General features: G+C 41.3%; 1 protein-coding gene and 1 long non-coding RNA gene across 2 annotated transcripts in view; one reads left to right on the forward strand and one right to left on the reverse strand.

Annotated features, from left to right (window-relative positions):
- Positions 1–796: 796 nt before the first annotated feature.
- On the reverse strand, positions 797–9,390 carry LOC115422013 (uncharacterized). The gene is made up of 3 exons (XR_003935780.1): positions 9,256–9,390; positions 8,374–8,379; positions 797–807 (listed from the first exon to the last, which is right to left on the reverse strand). It is a non-coding gene; the product is annotated as an uncharacterized LOC115422013 (long non-coding RNA).
- Positions 2,412–16,723, forward strand: part of LOC115422011 (protein-serine O-palmitoleoyltransferase porcupine-like) — a 54,055-nt gene continuing 39,743 nt past the window's right edge. Inside the window, exons 1-6 of the mRNA XM_030138043.1 lie at positions 2,412–2,496; positions 6,856–6,998; positions 7,988–8,180; positions 9,696–9,739; positions 10,604–10,785; positions 10,866–10,996. Of these exons, the coding sequence (XP_029993903.1) occupies positions 6,863–6,998; positions 7,988–8,180; positions 9,696–9,739; positions 10,604–10,785; positions 10,866–10,996 (686 nt within the window). The 5' untranslated portion in view covers positions 2,412–2,496; positions 6,856–6,862. The remainder of the gene's footprint in view (positions 2,497–6,855; positions 6,999–7,987; positions 8,181–9,695; positions 9,740–10,603; positions 10,786–10,865; positions 10,997–16,723) is intronic.

Here is a 16,723-nt window from a genome sequence, read left to right on the forward strand (position 1 = left end):
TGAAAAAATAATAGACAGATGATATAGATGAAGTTGTGCTGAAAAAACAGATTCCAAACATGGGTATAAAAACATTTGTTTATATAGTATATAAAGGCAAAATCAAAAGGACTGATAAACGGACAAAATAGGCTCAGACCCCTAAGGGTTAATACTTGAATGTTTCTGCAACAGAAAGTACATTGTGTCTATTATTTTATTTTATTTATTTATTTATTTTTAAATACAACTTGGTTAAATTATTTCAGTGTGTGTATGAGTACTTTTTGAACATTTTGAGCACAATTTCAATAATACCGTAATAATAATGATAACCATGATAATTTTGGTCACAATAACCATGATATGAAATTTTCATATCATTACATGCCTAGTCGTACCAAGGTTTCCATAGGTGAACCTGCGGAAGGATCACTGGATTATTGGAAGTGTTCAAAGGTGACTGAGGATATCTATTCCTTTTGATGTCTTCCAATAATTTTTCTAAGTATTTCCATTTGTCAATATAAGTTTAAATATAATCATAAAAAAATAAAAAAAATTAATTATCTATTTTTGGGCGTACTTGGGAAGAGTAAACCCAAAATTTATTGAGAAAGATGCATTAACTTTCAAGTGGATTTCAAAGTTTGGTATTTGTAACTTTAAAGATCTATATATTGATAACGTCTTTGCCTCTTTTCAGCAACTTTCAGATAAATTCTCGCTCCCAAAGCATCATTTCTTTAGATATTTACAAGTCCGCAGCTTTGTTCCTAACACATTTCCTAGCTTTCCAAATCTTCCCCCTGACTCAGCCTTGGATGGCTTCCTGACACCAATTCTTACTCTTAAAGGCTCTGTCTCGTATATTTACAATTAAATTAATCTTTTACACCCAGAGCCCCTGGGCTTAATAAAACTGCTTTGGGAGGAGGACCTGGAGGTGGCACGGTCTGATGAAGTCTGGGCAGAGGTTTTAAGACGGGTACATAAGTCTTCTATTTGGGCAAGACATTGTCTTATTCAGTGCAAAATTGTGCACCGTACATATTATATTAAGGAGCGATTGGCTAAGATTTAGGATGGTGTATCTCCAACCTGTGATAGGTGTCAGCAGTCTCCTGCAAACTTAATGCACATGCGCTGGCATTGTCCTTCTCTGTACAATTATTGGACTGAGATCTTCAATACTTTGTCAGAGGTAGTTGGGGAAAAAACAAAGCCAAATACCCAGTGTGCATTATTTGGAGTTTCTCCCCCTTACCTCTCTAAGTTCAAAGGGGATGTACTTGCTTTTGCTACTCTATTAGCTAGAAGATTAATTCAAATTAACTGGAAATCAACAACACTTCCCCATCATACCCATTGGATCAGGGATGCTCTTTATTTTCTTAAACTGGTAAAAATCAGACTCTCCTTAATTGGCTGCTCCAGTAAATTTGGGAAACTATGGGAGCCATTTCTTCAATTGGTCAAGAAGACAGATCTTTCACTCACCCCTGGCTGACACAAAGGTTGTCTTTGTTTATGCTACTCCTGGTGTGAGGAGAATTATGTGCCACTGCTTAGACATGTGATGTGCTGATTGTAGTCTATTAATACCTGACTGATGTGATGGTGTTTCTATTATTATTTTTTTTCTTGTTTGTTTGTTTTTTGTTGTTGATTCTGTCCTAGTCCTACCTTTTTTTGTTTACTAATTCATTTATTTTATTTTATTTTAATTTTTTACTGTGGTTCTAGTACTATAAGAGTTGTTTGGGTATACTTTAATACTTCAGTAATCACTCTCTTGATCTTTGTTTTTTCTTAAGAAAAGTGTATAATTATTCATTCATTTTCTGAACCCGCTTTATCCTCACTAGGGTCACTTGGAACCTATCCCAGCTACATATGGGTGAAGCTACATATGGGTGTACACCCTGGACAAGTCGCCAGTTCATCGCAGGGCTGAACATATAGAGACAAACAATCACTCTCACATTCACACCTATGAGCAATTTAGATTAACCAATTAACCTATTAGTGCATGTCTTTGGATGGTGGGAGGAAGCCGGAGTACCCGGAGAGAACCCACGCAGACATGGGGAGAACATGCAAACGCCACACAGAAAGGTCCCACCCCCTGTCGACTGGTGTTGGCATCGAGGAATTGAACCCAGGACCTTCTTGCTGTGAGGCACGAGAGCTAACCACTGCATCACCCCCCCGCCCCCCCCAAATGGGGGGGAAAAAAAAAAAAAAAGTATAATTATGTCTTTGTAATTTTTCTGATACATTTGTATACATCTGCAAAACCCAATAAAAGTTTGAAAAAAAAAAACAAAACAAAAAACTTTCAAGTGGATTTCATTTCATTCAGTGGAGTTTCTCAGATGACCTCTGGAGGGCGAAAGAGGCCGTTGCTACATTTATTCTGCCGCAGAAGAAGAAACACAACAAAGACGCCGAAGAAGAAACAGCAGTACACTCAATTAAAGAAGCCTGTGGAGCCGTGATTCTGTGTAGTTTTAGGTAAGTCTTTTAGGGTAAACTTTGCATTATTACGAAGGAAAAGCAAAACAGCGAATCTTAGAGGTAGCCGTGATCTGCAGTGCAGTTAGTAAGCATTACTGCCGGTCCAACACTTTACTGAACTGTCTTTTAATAGTTTCAGAGAAGTTTCCAAAGTTATGTCAGTCTGACACATAGAAAAACACAGCCGACGTGTATGTTAACAGTAGCGAAAATTAACATTTAACAACTGTTGTATCATTTGTAAAGACAGAAAAGTTACATATTGCTGAGTCGACTGTGACTAATAAGAGAAAAACTCACATAAAAGAGTAACACCAGCCTGTACAGTCTGTTGTCCAGGTGCAGTGGATATTATCACCTGCACTAGTTCACATTCTGTCATCCTCGGTTTTTGGTTTAAAAATGACCACACTCAGTGGATTCTGACTGTAGATCAAAATGACAAAAGGGACAGCAGAGGGTTTAAGTTCGAACTGCAAGACATAGTGGTTTTAGGGGACAGATTGGTAGTAGAGGGGGTCCAGGGGCAACAGGGAGGCAACTGATCTGATGAAATGTAAGAGGTCACATTGTCTTTAGTGGGGTAGGTATTGTGTGATTTTGGGCTGTCCAAAATAAAATATAGAAAAAGAAGTGATTTGTACGGTGGCCCAGAGGTGCAACAGCCCAAAAAATTATCCACTATAAGAAAAAAAGACAACAGCCCAAAACATTATCCACTATAAGAAAAAAAGAGAACAGCCCAAAAAATTATCCACCATAGGAAAAAAAAAAAGACAACAGCCCAAAAAGTTATCCACTATCCCAACAAATTACCCACTATAAGAAAAAAAAGAGAACAGCCCAAAAAATTATCCACTATCCCAACAAATTACCCACTATAAGAAAAAAAAGAGAACAGCCCAAAAAATTATCCACTATAAGAAAAAAAGACAACAGCCCAAAAAATGATTTACTATAAGAAAAAAAGAGAACAGCCCAAAAAATTATCCACTATAAGAAAAAAAAGAGAACAGCCCAAAAAATTATCCACTATAAGGAAAAAAAGACAATAGCTCAAAAAATTATCCATTATAAGAAAAAAAAGAGAACAGCCCAAAAAATTACCCACTAGCCCAAAAAATTATCCACTATAAGAAAAAAGACAACAGCCCAAAAATTATCCACCATAAGAAAAAAAAGAGAACAGCCCAAAAAATTATCCACTATAAGAAAAAAAAGACATCAACCCAAAAAATTATCCACTATAAGAAAAAAAAAGACAACAGCCCAAAAAATTATCCACTATAAGGAAAAAAAAGAGAACCGTTCAAAAAATTATCCACTAAAAGGAAAAAAAAGAGAGGCCAAAAAATTATCCATTAGCTCAAAAAATTGTCCACTATATATTTTTAAAATAACTTTATTTTTAGTGTACCGACCTCCACTTCTGGTGGGTTGCTTTGTTAGCATTAGCCACATTAGCTGAAAGCCTTAAAAATTTTCAGCCTATGCTTTATTTTTTGTGGTGGCCTTAATTTTAAAGCAAGAGACCTTTCAGGTAAACACCCCCTTAATTGAAAAGGTGGTTAACATATATATATATATATATATATATATATATATATATATATGTATATATATATATATGTATATATATATATGTATATATATAATTTTTTATTTTATTTTATTTTTTTCTCATAGTGGATACATTTTTGGGTTGTTCTCTTTTTTTTCTTATAGTGGATAATTTTTTGGGTTCTCTTTTTTTTTTCTTTTAGTGGATAATTTTTTGGGCTGCTCTCTTTTTTCTTATAGTGGATAATTTTTTGTGTTCTCTCTTTTTTTCTCATAGTGGATAATTTTTTGTGTTGTTCTATTTTTTTTCTTATAGTGGATGATTTTTTGGGCTGTTGCACCTCTGGGCCACCACAGATACGTCATATGTCCTTTGTCATGGTTAATGTAAAGGAAAGAAATGAAGCCCATGTAGAAGAATCTTAAAGTTGTAGTACCACCTATGACCGCTAGGGGTGTTGCCAAAAGCTCACATAGACTTACACAGAACCCCTCTCTTAAAATACTTATTCAGTCTTTTTTTTCTATGAGTCATCCAAATACGATCACCTCTATCTCCAGATGGTATCATAACAGCAGTTCAGAAACTTATATGTAATGCCACAGTTTCAACTCCCTTGTGTACTGACTATGGTTGTGGATAAAGACAGTGGATTGCCCTGCATTGCATAGTGACCAGTTTAACCCCAGCTGGTCAAGGTAAATGACCATCCTCCAAGAGCCGTGGTCTGTTCCAGGTTTCTGCCTGTTCAAAGGAAGTTTATTTTCACCACTGTCGCCAAGTGTTTGCTCCTGGATGATTCTGTTGAGTGTCTGTGAATTGGTTGAAGAGTCTGGTTTAGATCAGCTCTAAATGTAAGTGAGATAACTTTTGTTATGAAATGGCCTTATATAAATAAAATTTGATTGATTAAGGGAGGTCAAAGATGGTCTTTGATCAAATGATTATCATATTTGACTATTCATGCCTCCTCTTATTTGAACCTTTGTTTAATTAAGTGTATTTATTTAGTTAAACTAAAAAATGTGTAATACATATATTTACCTGTTGATGTATTCTTGGTTTTTCTGCATGAGAAAATTGACCTTATGGGATTTGCTGCTCTGTTTTAAATTGTTACAACAAACTGAGTGGAACCAAAGCAAGCATGGACCAGTGTCTTTCATTCTAACAAACATGGAGACACAGAGAGCAACTACTGGCTTGATATCTTACTTGCTGATTGTCTGATTTCAGATTTGTCTGGGGAAATCACATTTTCCCAAAGTATAAAGTCTTATAGTCTGTGTTCTAGCTGCTGAGTTTAGTGTATATTGTAATATTATGAAGTGTCTAAAAACTTTAGTTGTACATCAAAACAATACAAGTTGTAATAACACTATTTAAAGAAAAAAATCTCAAAGTACACAAGTCAATATAAAGCCTATTGTAAATAATTGAATTCCCTCAGGCAGATGGAAGATTATCCTGCCTGCTAGTTGATGAAAGTGGGGCGTCAATAATGTGGATAAGAGGAAACCCGTTAATTAATTGAAATTAATTGATTGATACCCTAATACATGTATTTTTTTTAAAAATTACCAACTTCATATTTTGTTCACGTACTAGAGTGATATGCGTGTGAAATTTAGGTGTCAAATTATTCTGTATTTTTAATGCCTCCTAAATCACAGAATTTTTTTTTCTTTTAGAAAAATAATGAGTGGCTACCATAACTCAAAAAATAAACGCCCAAACATGAATGATCTGATGTAGTTAAATGTGGAGATACTCTAAATACCTGCAGGTTTAAACTCTTTAGCGGAACATGTTAAGTGTTGTATTAACCAGATTTTTTAAAATTATGTTTTACAGCATCATTGATGCTAAAAACAAACAGTGCTATGCTCTCTGTTAAATACACCGGTATTTGAACATTTAAAAATTTTTGGGGAAATATTTGGATTCTCTTTAGAATGCAGATTAATACAAAGATGTTGTGCTCTATCTCTATTTGATGGCAATGGTCTGTACCCTGATGATGGCGCCTCCTTTTGTATAACATAAGAGCTTATGCTTTGAGTATGAAAAGGATGTGACTCATGTGCAAAGGCCTTCTCAGTCTGTAGATGTCAACCCAGCTGGACACCTGGGGTTTTGGACTGGCATGGATATCATTTGTAAGAACAATATTCATCCATCCAGTTGAATTCAGACTAATACAAAAGCAGTTCAGGAGGATAGAACAATACCTTATTAACACATTTTGTTCTGATTTGTCTTTTGACTTATCACTGATCTGTAGTGTGATTAAAAACATCATCAAATTAAGGAGATGAGGAGGTCAATACAATGTATTATGCAGATATTAATGACTGTGCTGCCAATAGGCTCTTTTGCCATAAAGCACATGCGTTTGGTTTCTAACCATTATAACTGTAAAAGCTATACAGTTATAAGAAATAAAAATTCTACTTTATGTGAGAAAAACTTCAATATTTGGAGACTAATTTTCTGTTTTAAAAGAGAAAAAAAAGGATGTTAGGTGAGGTAGAGTAGGGACTGAATGGTTGTGGACTTGGTTGGCTGTAGGCAAATATCACATATGTATAATATAATCTATAATCTTAACACACGTTAGATGCATTTGAGATGTAAATGTGAGATTATTTTTGAAATGGCCCCACTTTCCTGACTCTACTTTTCTCTGTTTACCTCTTGTACAACATTGTCATTAACACTATTGTATGGAAGTGTATTTCTGTGGTGCTATTTAACCATGCCAGACTCGGTAAATGTGCTGTGTGTGTGTTCAGCTGCAGGATGGATATGTCCAGCAGGCTGGCTGTGTGGCAGGAGTTGGCTCAGAGCTGTGGTCTGGCAACAGTGGAGCAGGGCATGCAGCAAGTCTGGAGGCTGCTGCTGCTCTGTCTGCTCTGTAGACTCTACTTTAGACTCGGTAAGATGCACACACCTACATATCTGCAGGAACTTATGGGTCCGATCAAGCAAAAGTGAACATCAACATGAAAAAGTACATTTGCACACATCATTTATCAAGTGGGCTCATTTTTTAGCTAAAGATCTCTATTTTATGGAACTGCGATCCTTTTTAAAATACCACTTACACAGTACAGGAGAAGTTCTGAACCTTCTGCTAGACTGCATTAAATTAACAAGAAAGACATGCAAAAAACTGTCTGTTACTGTGAGAAATTCAAATTCTGAATGATGAAGTTTGTGAATTCATACACTGGTCACATTTAAAAAGACTATCTGTGAGCTGTTACCGAGAAATTACTCTGTATTTGTAATTTACTTATTTCAGTACGGACCAGAACAAGTTGTAAATAACACTGTGTTTGTATTAAATACATTAAATAAAGCATTGTGATTATATCTGGCTTGTTTAAAAAATAAGTCAACATTTTGGGTGATGCATACAATTGTAAAGAGTCGTCCACGTGTTACCACATTCTCATGTCAATAAAACAGTGACTTTTTAATATTTTACTCCACAATTTATTTTCAGCATAGTTGAACATAATATCTAAAAGGTTTTGTCCTATTGGATATCATTTTCTGTCGAGAACCGCATGTTTTGAATGTTTACGTAAAGCTTAAAAAATTGATGTCAGTTTCAAGTCCACGAGTTACTGAGCAGTAATTTGACATTTTTCACCTAAAAACTTTATCTCCCCAAATTTTGTTATACATAATGTTAAAGTGCTTATGAATACCTGCTCAAATATGTATAATACATACATATAAGTTGCTCTGCTTACATGACAGAGACTGTTGAACACGAAATATGTCCACATGTTACCATTTGATTGGACCACTCTAGAGAAAGGCCAGTTTCTGATGCAGACCTCGTCGTGCATTATTAGGTTTTAATCTTTAGTTAGATGGTGTAGTTGAACATATTTTCCGGTCTTCCTTCCTCAGGTGGTGTGTCCACTTTAAAGCACATGGTATCAGCGTTGACTGGGATCTACGGGCTCTTCCTCTTCTTTGAGTTCCATGTCCTCTGGGTCCTCTTCCTCAGTGCACTCTGTTATCTGGCTCTGCTGCTCACCCAACGGTCCAGCAGCAGAGGCCTCTTCCTCTCAGCCATTATCCTCATCTTCCTCCTCACTGGGTGGGAAAACACCTCAACACACATAATTTAGAGAAAAATCAGTTGAATGAGCCGCTCTGTAAGTGTTCCTCACCAGTATCTGAATTATAAACTGACCATAGTAAGCGCTGATGATGGTTTTAGTCACATGTCCTGCTGTTACTTGTCTCCCATTCACTTCATTCTATCTCCCTCTCGGGGACTCAGAGGTTACAGGTCACTCTGGCACTGCCACACCAATTCTAAAATTCTCAGTTGAAAAGAATAATTGTCAAATGATAATTAGTTTGGGACCTTTCAGTTCATTTTTGATTCCCAGTGGCTATTATCAGTGGAGGCAGACCTTAATTCCTGTGGGTACAATTGGATAGACGTATAACTCAGCAATGAAATGTTGAACCTTGACAGTTGACACATTTTTATATCAGCCAAGACTTTAAAAAGTAACCAAGCCTCCAACAACTGGATCTCAACCTCTTCCAGCATCTGTGGGAACATAATAGCTCTGACTCACAGCCTGGACTCTCCAACGCCTCTGAAGGTGAGCTGTTGTATGTGGGACCAAGACATTAAGTTGTGACCTGTGGCCCAGACAGATTTAACCTGTTAGTCCAGCACATCCCACAGATGTTACATGGGAGCGAAATTTGGGTGTCTGCTGCAGAGTAGTACAGGGGTTGGACAAAATAATGGAAACACCTTCACCTCAAGATGATAATGCCCCAATCCATACAGCTAGAATTGTTAAAGAATGGCATGAGGAACATTCTAATGAAGTTGAGCATCTCGTATGGCCGGCACAGTCCCCAGACCTCAACATTATTGAGCATTTATGGTCAGTTTTAGAGATTCAAGTAAGACGTCGATTTCCACTGCCATCGTCTCTAAAAGAGTTGGAGGGTATTCTAACTGAAGAATGGCTTAAAATTCCTTTGGAAACAATTCACAAGTTGTATGAATCAATACCTCGGAGAATTGAGGCTGTAATTGCTGCAAAAGGCGGACCTACACCATATTAAATTATATTTTGTTGATTTTTTTTAAGGTGTTTCCATTATTTTGTCCAACCCCTGTAACTGTTGCAGTTCAGGAGCACTGAATTAAAAAGATCAGATACGGATCAGGCTCGTGTTTTTGGAGGCTACACAAACGCACCACTCCCTGATTGGCTGATGACGGCGACAAGGAGTGGGGGTACAGAAGGTAGAGCGAGGTGGAGTTTGGAAATGGTGTGATCCAGTTGTCCAGCCATCACTACCCGGCCCTTGTCAAATTAGCTCAGATTTGATTCCTTGCTTGTTTTGCTGCTTCGAACACATTAACTGGGAGGACTCAATGTTCACTTGCTGCCTAATATTTCCACTGACAGATGATAATCAACGTTATTTCCACTTCACAGTGGTGTGGCTGATCAGTGGATTACTGTCTTTCAGCTTCAGGGAAGACCACTCCATTTGTTTTGGGGCTCAGCATTTTATGCTGCAATAATTATTTTTCAACCAACCTGAGCTGACAGTCATCTCATCTGCCTTTCAGAGAGCTGCATTTCATTGACTTACAGACCTGGCATAAAATTAGAGGTAAAAGTAAATTTTTTCAACCAAGAATTCACTATACAAGTAGCATGTAGTTGTTTTACTTGTAACATTATTTTAATGTTATTCTGCTCAGTATAAATTGGTCTTCAATAATACTGCAGCGACTCTTCTGCAGTATCTGCACTGATGGTGTAGATCAGGGGTCACCAACCCTGGTCCTCGAGATATTACTATCCTGCATGTCATAGATGCATCCCTCTTCCAACACACCTGATTCAAATGATAAGCCTATCATCAAGCTCTGCAGAAGACTGATAACGACCATCAGGTGTGGTGGAAGAGGGAAACATCTAAAACCTGCAGGATAGTAGATCTCGAGGACCAGGGTTGGTAAACCCTGTTAGTACACTGTTGTACCATACAGACATTCTCTGTTCCCTGCATTTTTCTTCTTTCTGTCTTCAGCCATTACACAGAATTATTGTTGTTGTTGTCTATATAAAACAAGTGGATGCTACTTTAAAGCATCAAGTATTGTAGTAAAGAACTGGTAAACTGAAACATGATGAAACATTTGTGTGACTGAATGTCTGATGGTGTTGTTTAGTGTGAATACAGCAGAGTTATCATTCAATAAAACCCCCCCCGAAATTCCAACTTGTCACCCAACTGTCAGTCAAGGCTAGAAACACAGATGGCACTCACCTGTCAGTAAAATGGATACACGCTTAATTATGCACAAGTTATAATTTAAATTTTGAAAAATTCACTTCCTATACAGTCTTCATAAATGTGTAAAAACTTTATTGTGTTAGATTTGAATATGTTTATTTCAGCTGACTTGCATCTTTGCTCGTTTTTCCAGAGTATCTGTTGTCTTTAACAGTGGTTGTGTGTCTGTGTCAGGCTCTCAGATGGTGGTGGCCATGAAGGCTATTTCTCTGGCCTTTGACCTGGACAGGGGAACAGTGAGCAGCCTGCCCTCCCCAGCAGAGTTCCTGGGCTACATTTTCTTTGTTGGTACTGCCGTCTTCGGGCCCTGGATCACCTTCTCTAGTTACATGACTTCTACTCAAGGCAAGAAACTAGTGAGTAGATGAAACTGTCAGCTGGTTCTCTCTGTGTTTGTTGGATGTAATGTCTGAAGCACTTACTGGTTGTTCCTCAGAGCTGGTCCTGGCTGCAGAGTTCCTTTCTCAGTCTCCTGAAGAGCCAGATATGCCTGGTGGTGTCCACTTGCATTGCCCCTTATCTGTTCCCTCTGTTCATCCCCATCCATGGAAATGCAACCACACAGAGGTAAAACATTTTTTCATAACCCTCCTTAATTTCCTCCAGTTTAGATAATGTCATCATACTGTTCTTCTGTCCTTTCTTTTTCTGAAAGATTATGAGCATCAGGTATTATGCATCAAGGAAAACCCCATTCCTTTGACCTCAGTTTATTCTGTTACGCCCCAGCTAGGGGACCCTAGGACGCAACATGAAAAGTGTGGACACCTTTCCTCACTCCCAAGCCACAGAGAAAACCCAGGATGCGGGTTGTGCATGTTAACAAAAAAGTGATTTATTTACAAAAGTGTGTAATACAGATAATGAAAACCAGACAAAAAGGCAACTGAAACTTCAGGGTGGGCTCTGGCCAAAATAACAAACAAAACTTTACTACCAAGAAATGAGGCTGACCTGCAAAGAAAAGGAACCAAAAGATCTAACCTCCCTGTAACGGTGGGTCGCCGTTGCGTCCGGTCACCGTTACATAGACATTAATGGCATTAGTATATTGTACAGTTATGAAGCATGAAGAAATGGACACACATTCCGGGTAAATATGTTTTATTAATTAATTGTATTGTTTGGAGGGTGATTCGGGGTGAGCAGGTCCAGCGGGGGAGGGTGAGCCGTGTGCGCAGCGGTCCTCTCTTGCTGGGCGTGCATAAAAAGCCTGTGTATAAGGGTATGTGCAGAGCAAATCATTAAAGTTAAAAAACAACAGTAAATTTAAAGTTAAGATTGTTACTTTTTTTAGAATATAAGAAGACGCCAACTTACCTTCATGTGGGCTTCCGGTTCCGGTTGCGTCCGGCCAAAAGATTCCCCGGGGGGCGAGGACGCTATTTAAAGGTTCCGGGAGGGGAGCGCACATGGGGTAGTTAAAGGAGGGGTGTTCTGGTGATGGGGAAATGTAAATATGTATATATGTGTTGTGTAATGGTGTTTTGTAAATATAAGATGTATTAATCTTTGTAAATAGTGTATTTTATTGAGTTGTGGTGTTTTTAAGATTAGAAAAGCTGTTGTTTTGAGTTGATGGGTAAATGGTGTTCCCCTGTGGGGAAAAATGGTTTGGACAAGTGACATGCACAATGCTGTTGGTATAAATACAGGTCATTTTAGAGTTGACGGGGGTTGGTGAAGGTTGTGTTTTTTCGTCATGCTGAAGAAAAATAAAGATAATTGAGTCTTTTACTTCCGTCCTGGGTTTTTGCTCCTTTTTGAAAACGCGCCTTGACCGCTCGAGCTATCACAAGTGGTGTCAGAAGAAAAAAAAATTAAAAAAAAAAAAAAAAACTTTAAAAAAAAAAAAAAAAAAGAATTTTTTTTTTTTTTTTTTTTTTTTTTTTGGGAAACCTTTCAAAGGTGCAGCTATGACCAGAGGAGGTGCCAAAAAGCAACATGACGAACCAGAAGAAAGTGAACCATGTACCACAGCAGACCAGCAAGAGGCCTCAGCAGCATGCAAACCAGATAAGTTGGAAGAGTTGACAAGTCTGGTGAAGTCCCTGGTGCGTTCTCAGGCAGTGCGAGACCAGCAGATGGAGAAAGAGGCAACACGCCAAGAACAAAGATGGCGGAGCATGCAACACCAAGTTTTCCAAATGCAAGCTCAGGTCAATGAGCTGAGAGAGGACCGGCAGAACAGAGGTGAGCAGTACGGTGAAGAGGAAGATGGTGAGGGGGAAGACCAGGAAGTGACGGGCGCCCATGCTAGCCAGCAGGAGGAGCCACCACCAGTGCAACCCCCAAGAGCGCCACACCGAGAGCCTCGGCTGATACCACTCTCTCCGGAGGATGATATTGAACATTACTTGACAACGTTTGAGAGAATGGCCACTGTCTGTCGCTGGCCAAAGGAAGAGTGGGCTATTCAGTTGGTGCCTTTGCTCACAGGTAAAGCACGAAGCGCTTATGTGCTTATGGACATTGCTGACGCTGAAGACTACGACAAGGTGAAAGAAGCTGTCCTGGCCAAATATGAGATCACAACAGATACCTACAGGAGAAGGTTTCGAGCCCTGAACATCCGCCAAGATGAGACACCGCGGGAGCTCTATGTGCGACTGAGAGACCTGTTCAGCAAGTGGGTGAGACCAGAGAGCTCCACAGTAAAAGACATTTGTGAACTGCTGATCCTGGAACAGTTCCTGAGGATGGTGGACCCAGAACTGGAGGTCTGGATCTGTGAGCGGGACCCGAAGACAGCTGAGGACGCTGCCCGGCTTGCAGAGGTGTTCCTGTCTGCTAGATCTGGGAGCCGGAGACCCACCTTCAGCCGTGACAACTTCTACGCCACCCGCAGTAAGTCCAATGGGGGTGAAAGGGGTGGTCAAACTCAGGCTAGGCCTCAGTCCAGCAGCAGACAGTTCACCATCAATAGATACACCAATAAAAAGCCACACTCCACAGTGAAACAAGACACACGCTGTTATCAGTGCAATGAGCTAGGCCACACCCAGTATACTTGCCCAGCCACTAGATCAAGCAAGCCATCGCTCTTGTGCACAGTTCCTAGGCCCACCCACCTACCACCTCAGCAGACAGAGGTTTACACAGCACTAGTGTTGGTCAACGGTCAGTGTGAAAATGCCTTGTTAGATTCTGGTAGCTTTCAGACGATTGTGTTGTCCAGCATTGTACCTAGAGAGCTATGGAGTGAGGAAACGGCTAAAATTGGTTGTGTGCATGGTGACCATAGAGCATACCCTACTGCAGAGGTTTATTTGACTGTAGGTGGCCAAACTTATCTCCTCCCAGTAGTGTTAGTGCCCAACTTACCATATCCAGTCATCCTCGGTAATGATGTTCCTACACTTTTAGATCTGATACATCAGGCCAGGGTGAAGTCACTTACCTGTGAGGGGCAGCAGCCAGAAATAAATCCTCCAGTTAAAACCTGCAATATGGTCACAACTAGGGCTCAATCAACACAGAATACTCTTGAGCAGTTACCTTTTTTTGGTGTAGATCTAGAGAGTGGTCCAGTAAAGCAGCCAAAGTCCAGAGCACAGAGAAGGAGAGAAAAGGTTCGGGTGACAGCTAAGGAACAGCATGAGGAGGTCACACAGCCAAACCAGCCCTTAGATATAGATATTCCCTCTGATATAGCGGCACTTCAGAGAGCTGACCCTGCTTTGAGACCTTGGTTTAATAAGGTGGCAGTGGTTGAGGGTGACAGACAGGCCAAAGTAGATTGCTTAGCTGAAGCTAGCTATGTAATCAGGAAGGGTATTCTTTACCAGTGTCAGGGTGAAGTTATGGCTTTAGCTTTGCCCCAGAGTCTCACGCACAGGGTCATGGAGCTAGGACATGCAATTCCTTGGTCAGGTCATCTTGCTTTTCAAAAAACACTGAACAGAATCTCTAGAAGGTTCGTATGGCCAGGCATGTATACACAGGTGAAGGATTTTTGTGCATCATGCAGTATATGCCAGCTCATGTCATCTAGGGGAGTAGCTCGGGCCCAGTTACAACCATTACCAGTGATTGATGCACCTTTTGACCGGATAGGGATGGATGTAGTGGGTCCCCTAGAGAGGAGTAGCTCAGGCAAGAGGTACATCCTTGTCATTTGTGACTATGCCACACGGTACCCAGAAGCTTTTCCCCTGAGAGCTGTGAAGGCTAGACAGGTTGCAGATTGCCTTATGCAGCTGTTTTCAAGGGTAGGCATCCCAAGAGAGATCCTAACAGATTGTGGCACAAACTTCCTGTCAAAACTGTTACAGCAGGTGTACAAGCTGTTAGGGATTAAGGGTATTAAGACCACCCCATACCACCCCCAGACGGACGGGCTGGTGGAGAGGTTTAACCAAACCCTAAAGAACATGCTGCGGAAGTTTGTCTCACACACAGGCTCTGACTGGGACCAATGGCTGCCATACCTGCTGTTCGCGTACCGGGAGGTGCCCCAGGCGTCGACAGGATTCTCTCCCTTCGAGCTGCTGTATGGACGTCAAGTGAGGGGACCACTAGACCTGCTGAGAGAGCACTGGGAGAGTCCGTCAACTGAACAGGACAATGTTGTCGCCTATGTGTTAAAGATGAGGGAGAGGCTCGACCAGATGACTGCTTTTGCCCAGGAGCACATGAGAGCTGCACAGGCCAACCAGAAAACCTGGTATGACAGGAAAGCCAGGGAAAGGACTTTTCATCCAGGCCAGCAGGTGTTGCTGCTGCTTCCCACCAGTGACAGTAAGCTGTTGGCCAGATGGCAGGGGCCATACAAGATCACCAGGCAGCTGAGTAAGGTCACATATGAGCTCTTTATGCCAGAGAAACAGAAGAAACATCAGTCTTTCCACATCAACCTGCTGAAAGAGTTTCAGGTTCCTGCTCAGCCATGCCAGCCACAGCAACAGTTGCCGCAAGTCCTGCAGCCACAACAGCAACCACCTGTCCAGCAGCAGCTCTTCATCTGTGCCACAGAGGAAGCAGAGAGGGAGCAGTTGTTTCCCACCAGCAGCACAGAGACCAGTTCAGTGGATCTGTCACATCTCCAGCCTGGCCAGCAGGGGGAGGTAAAGGCGCTGTTGGATCCAGAATTGTTTCAGGAGAAGCCTGGCTTCACAACTCTGGTCCAGCACAAAGTCCACCTGAAGCCAGATGCTACTCCACGTCGCAAGTGCTACAGAATCCCTGAACGTCTCGTGATGAGGTTGAAGAAAGAGATCGACCTGATGTTGGAGATGGGCATCATTGAGGTGTCAACCAGTGAGTGGTGCAGCCCCATAGTGTTGGTGCCCAAGAAAGACGGTTCATTGAGGTTTTGTATTGACTTTAGATACCTCAATGCTGTCTCAAAGTTTGAGGCATACCCCATGCCTCGGATTGATGAACTGTTGGAGAGAGTTGGGAAGGCCAAGTACATCTCCACACTGGACCTGAGCAAGGGATACTGGCAGCTGGCCCTGGCGTCTGAGACCAAAGAACTGACAGCCTTCAGAACACCATATGGCAACTTCCAGTTCAGGGTGATGCCATTTGGTCTCCAGGGGGCGCCAGCAACTTTCCAGAGGCTCATGGACCAGGTCCTGAAGGATGTCCAGCAGTTTGCAGCAGCATACCTCGACGACGTGGTCATCTTCAGCCAGACCTGGAAAGAACACCTGGCTCATCTGCGGCGGGTCCTCCACCTGATAAGGTCAGCAGGTCTCACAATCAATCCAAGCAAATGTGCTTTTGCCCAGCAGCAGGTGGAGTACCTGGGTCATGTTGTCGGCCAGGGGGTCGTCAAGCCACGAGTGGGGAAGGTAGATGCCATCCACGCCTATCCAGTGCCCACGACGAAGAAGAAAGTAAGGTCTTTCCTGGGTCTGGTGGGGTGGTATTCAAAATTCATCCATCGTTTTGCAGAGAGAGCAGCAGTCCTCACAGACCTCACCAAAGCATCTGCCCCAAACAAGGTGAGATGGACAGAGGAATGTGATGGAGCCTTCAAGGACCTGAAGCAAGCCATCTCCAGTGAGTCCATTCTCCATAGCCCTGACTTCAGCCGCCCTTTCACCATACAGACTGATGCCTCGGGGGTGGGCATCGGAGCGGTGCTGCTGCAGGAGGTGAAGGGGGAACGGCGCCCGGTTCTATTCCTGAGCAGGAAGCTGGCGGACCGGGAAACCAGGTACTCAACGGTGGAAAAGGAGTGTTTAGCCATGAAGTGGGCGGTGGAGTCACTCAGGTATTACCTGCTGGGACGCCACTTCTTCCTGGAGACAGACCATCGAGCTCTGCAATGGCTGAACAGAATGA

Source organism: Sphaeramia orbicularis, chromosome 7 (assembly GCF_902148855.1).
Source record: "Sphaeramia orbicularis chromosome 7, fSphaOr1.1, whole genome shotgun sequence".
Lineage (NCBI taxonomy): Eukaryota > Metazoa > Chordata > Actinopteri > Kurtiformes > Apogonidae > Sphaeramia > Sphaeramia orbicularis.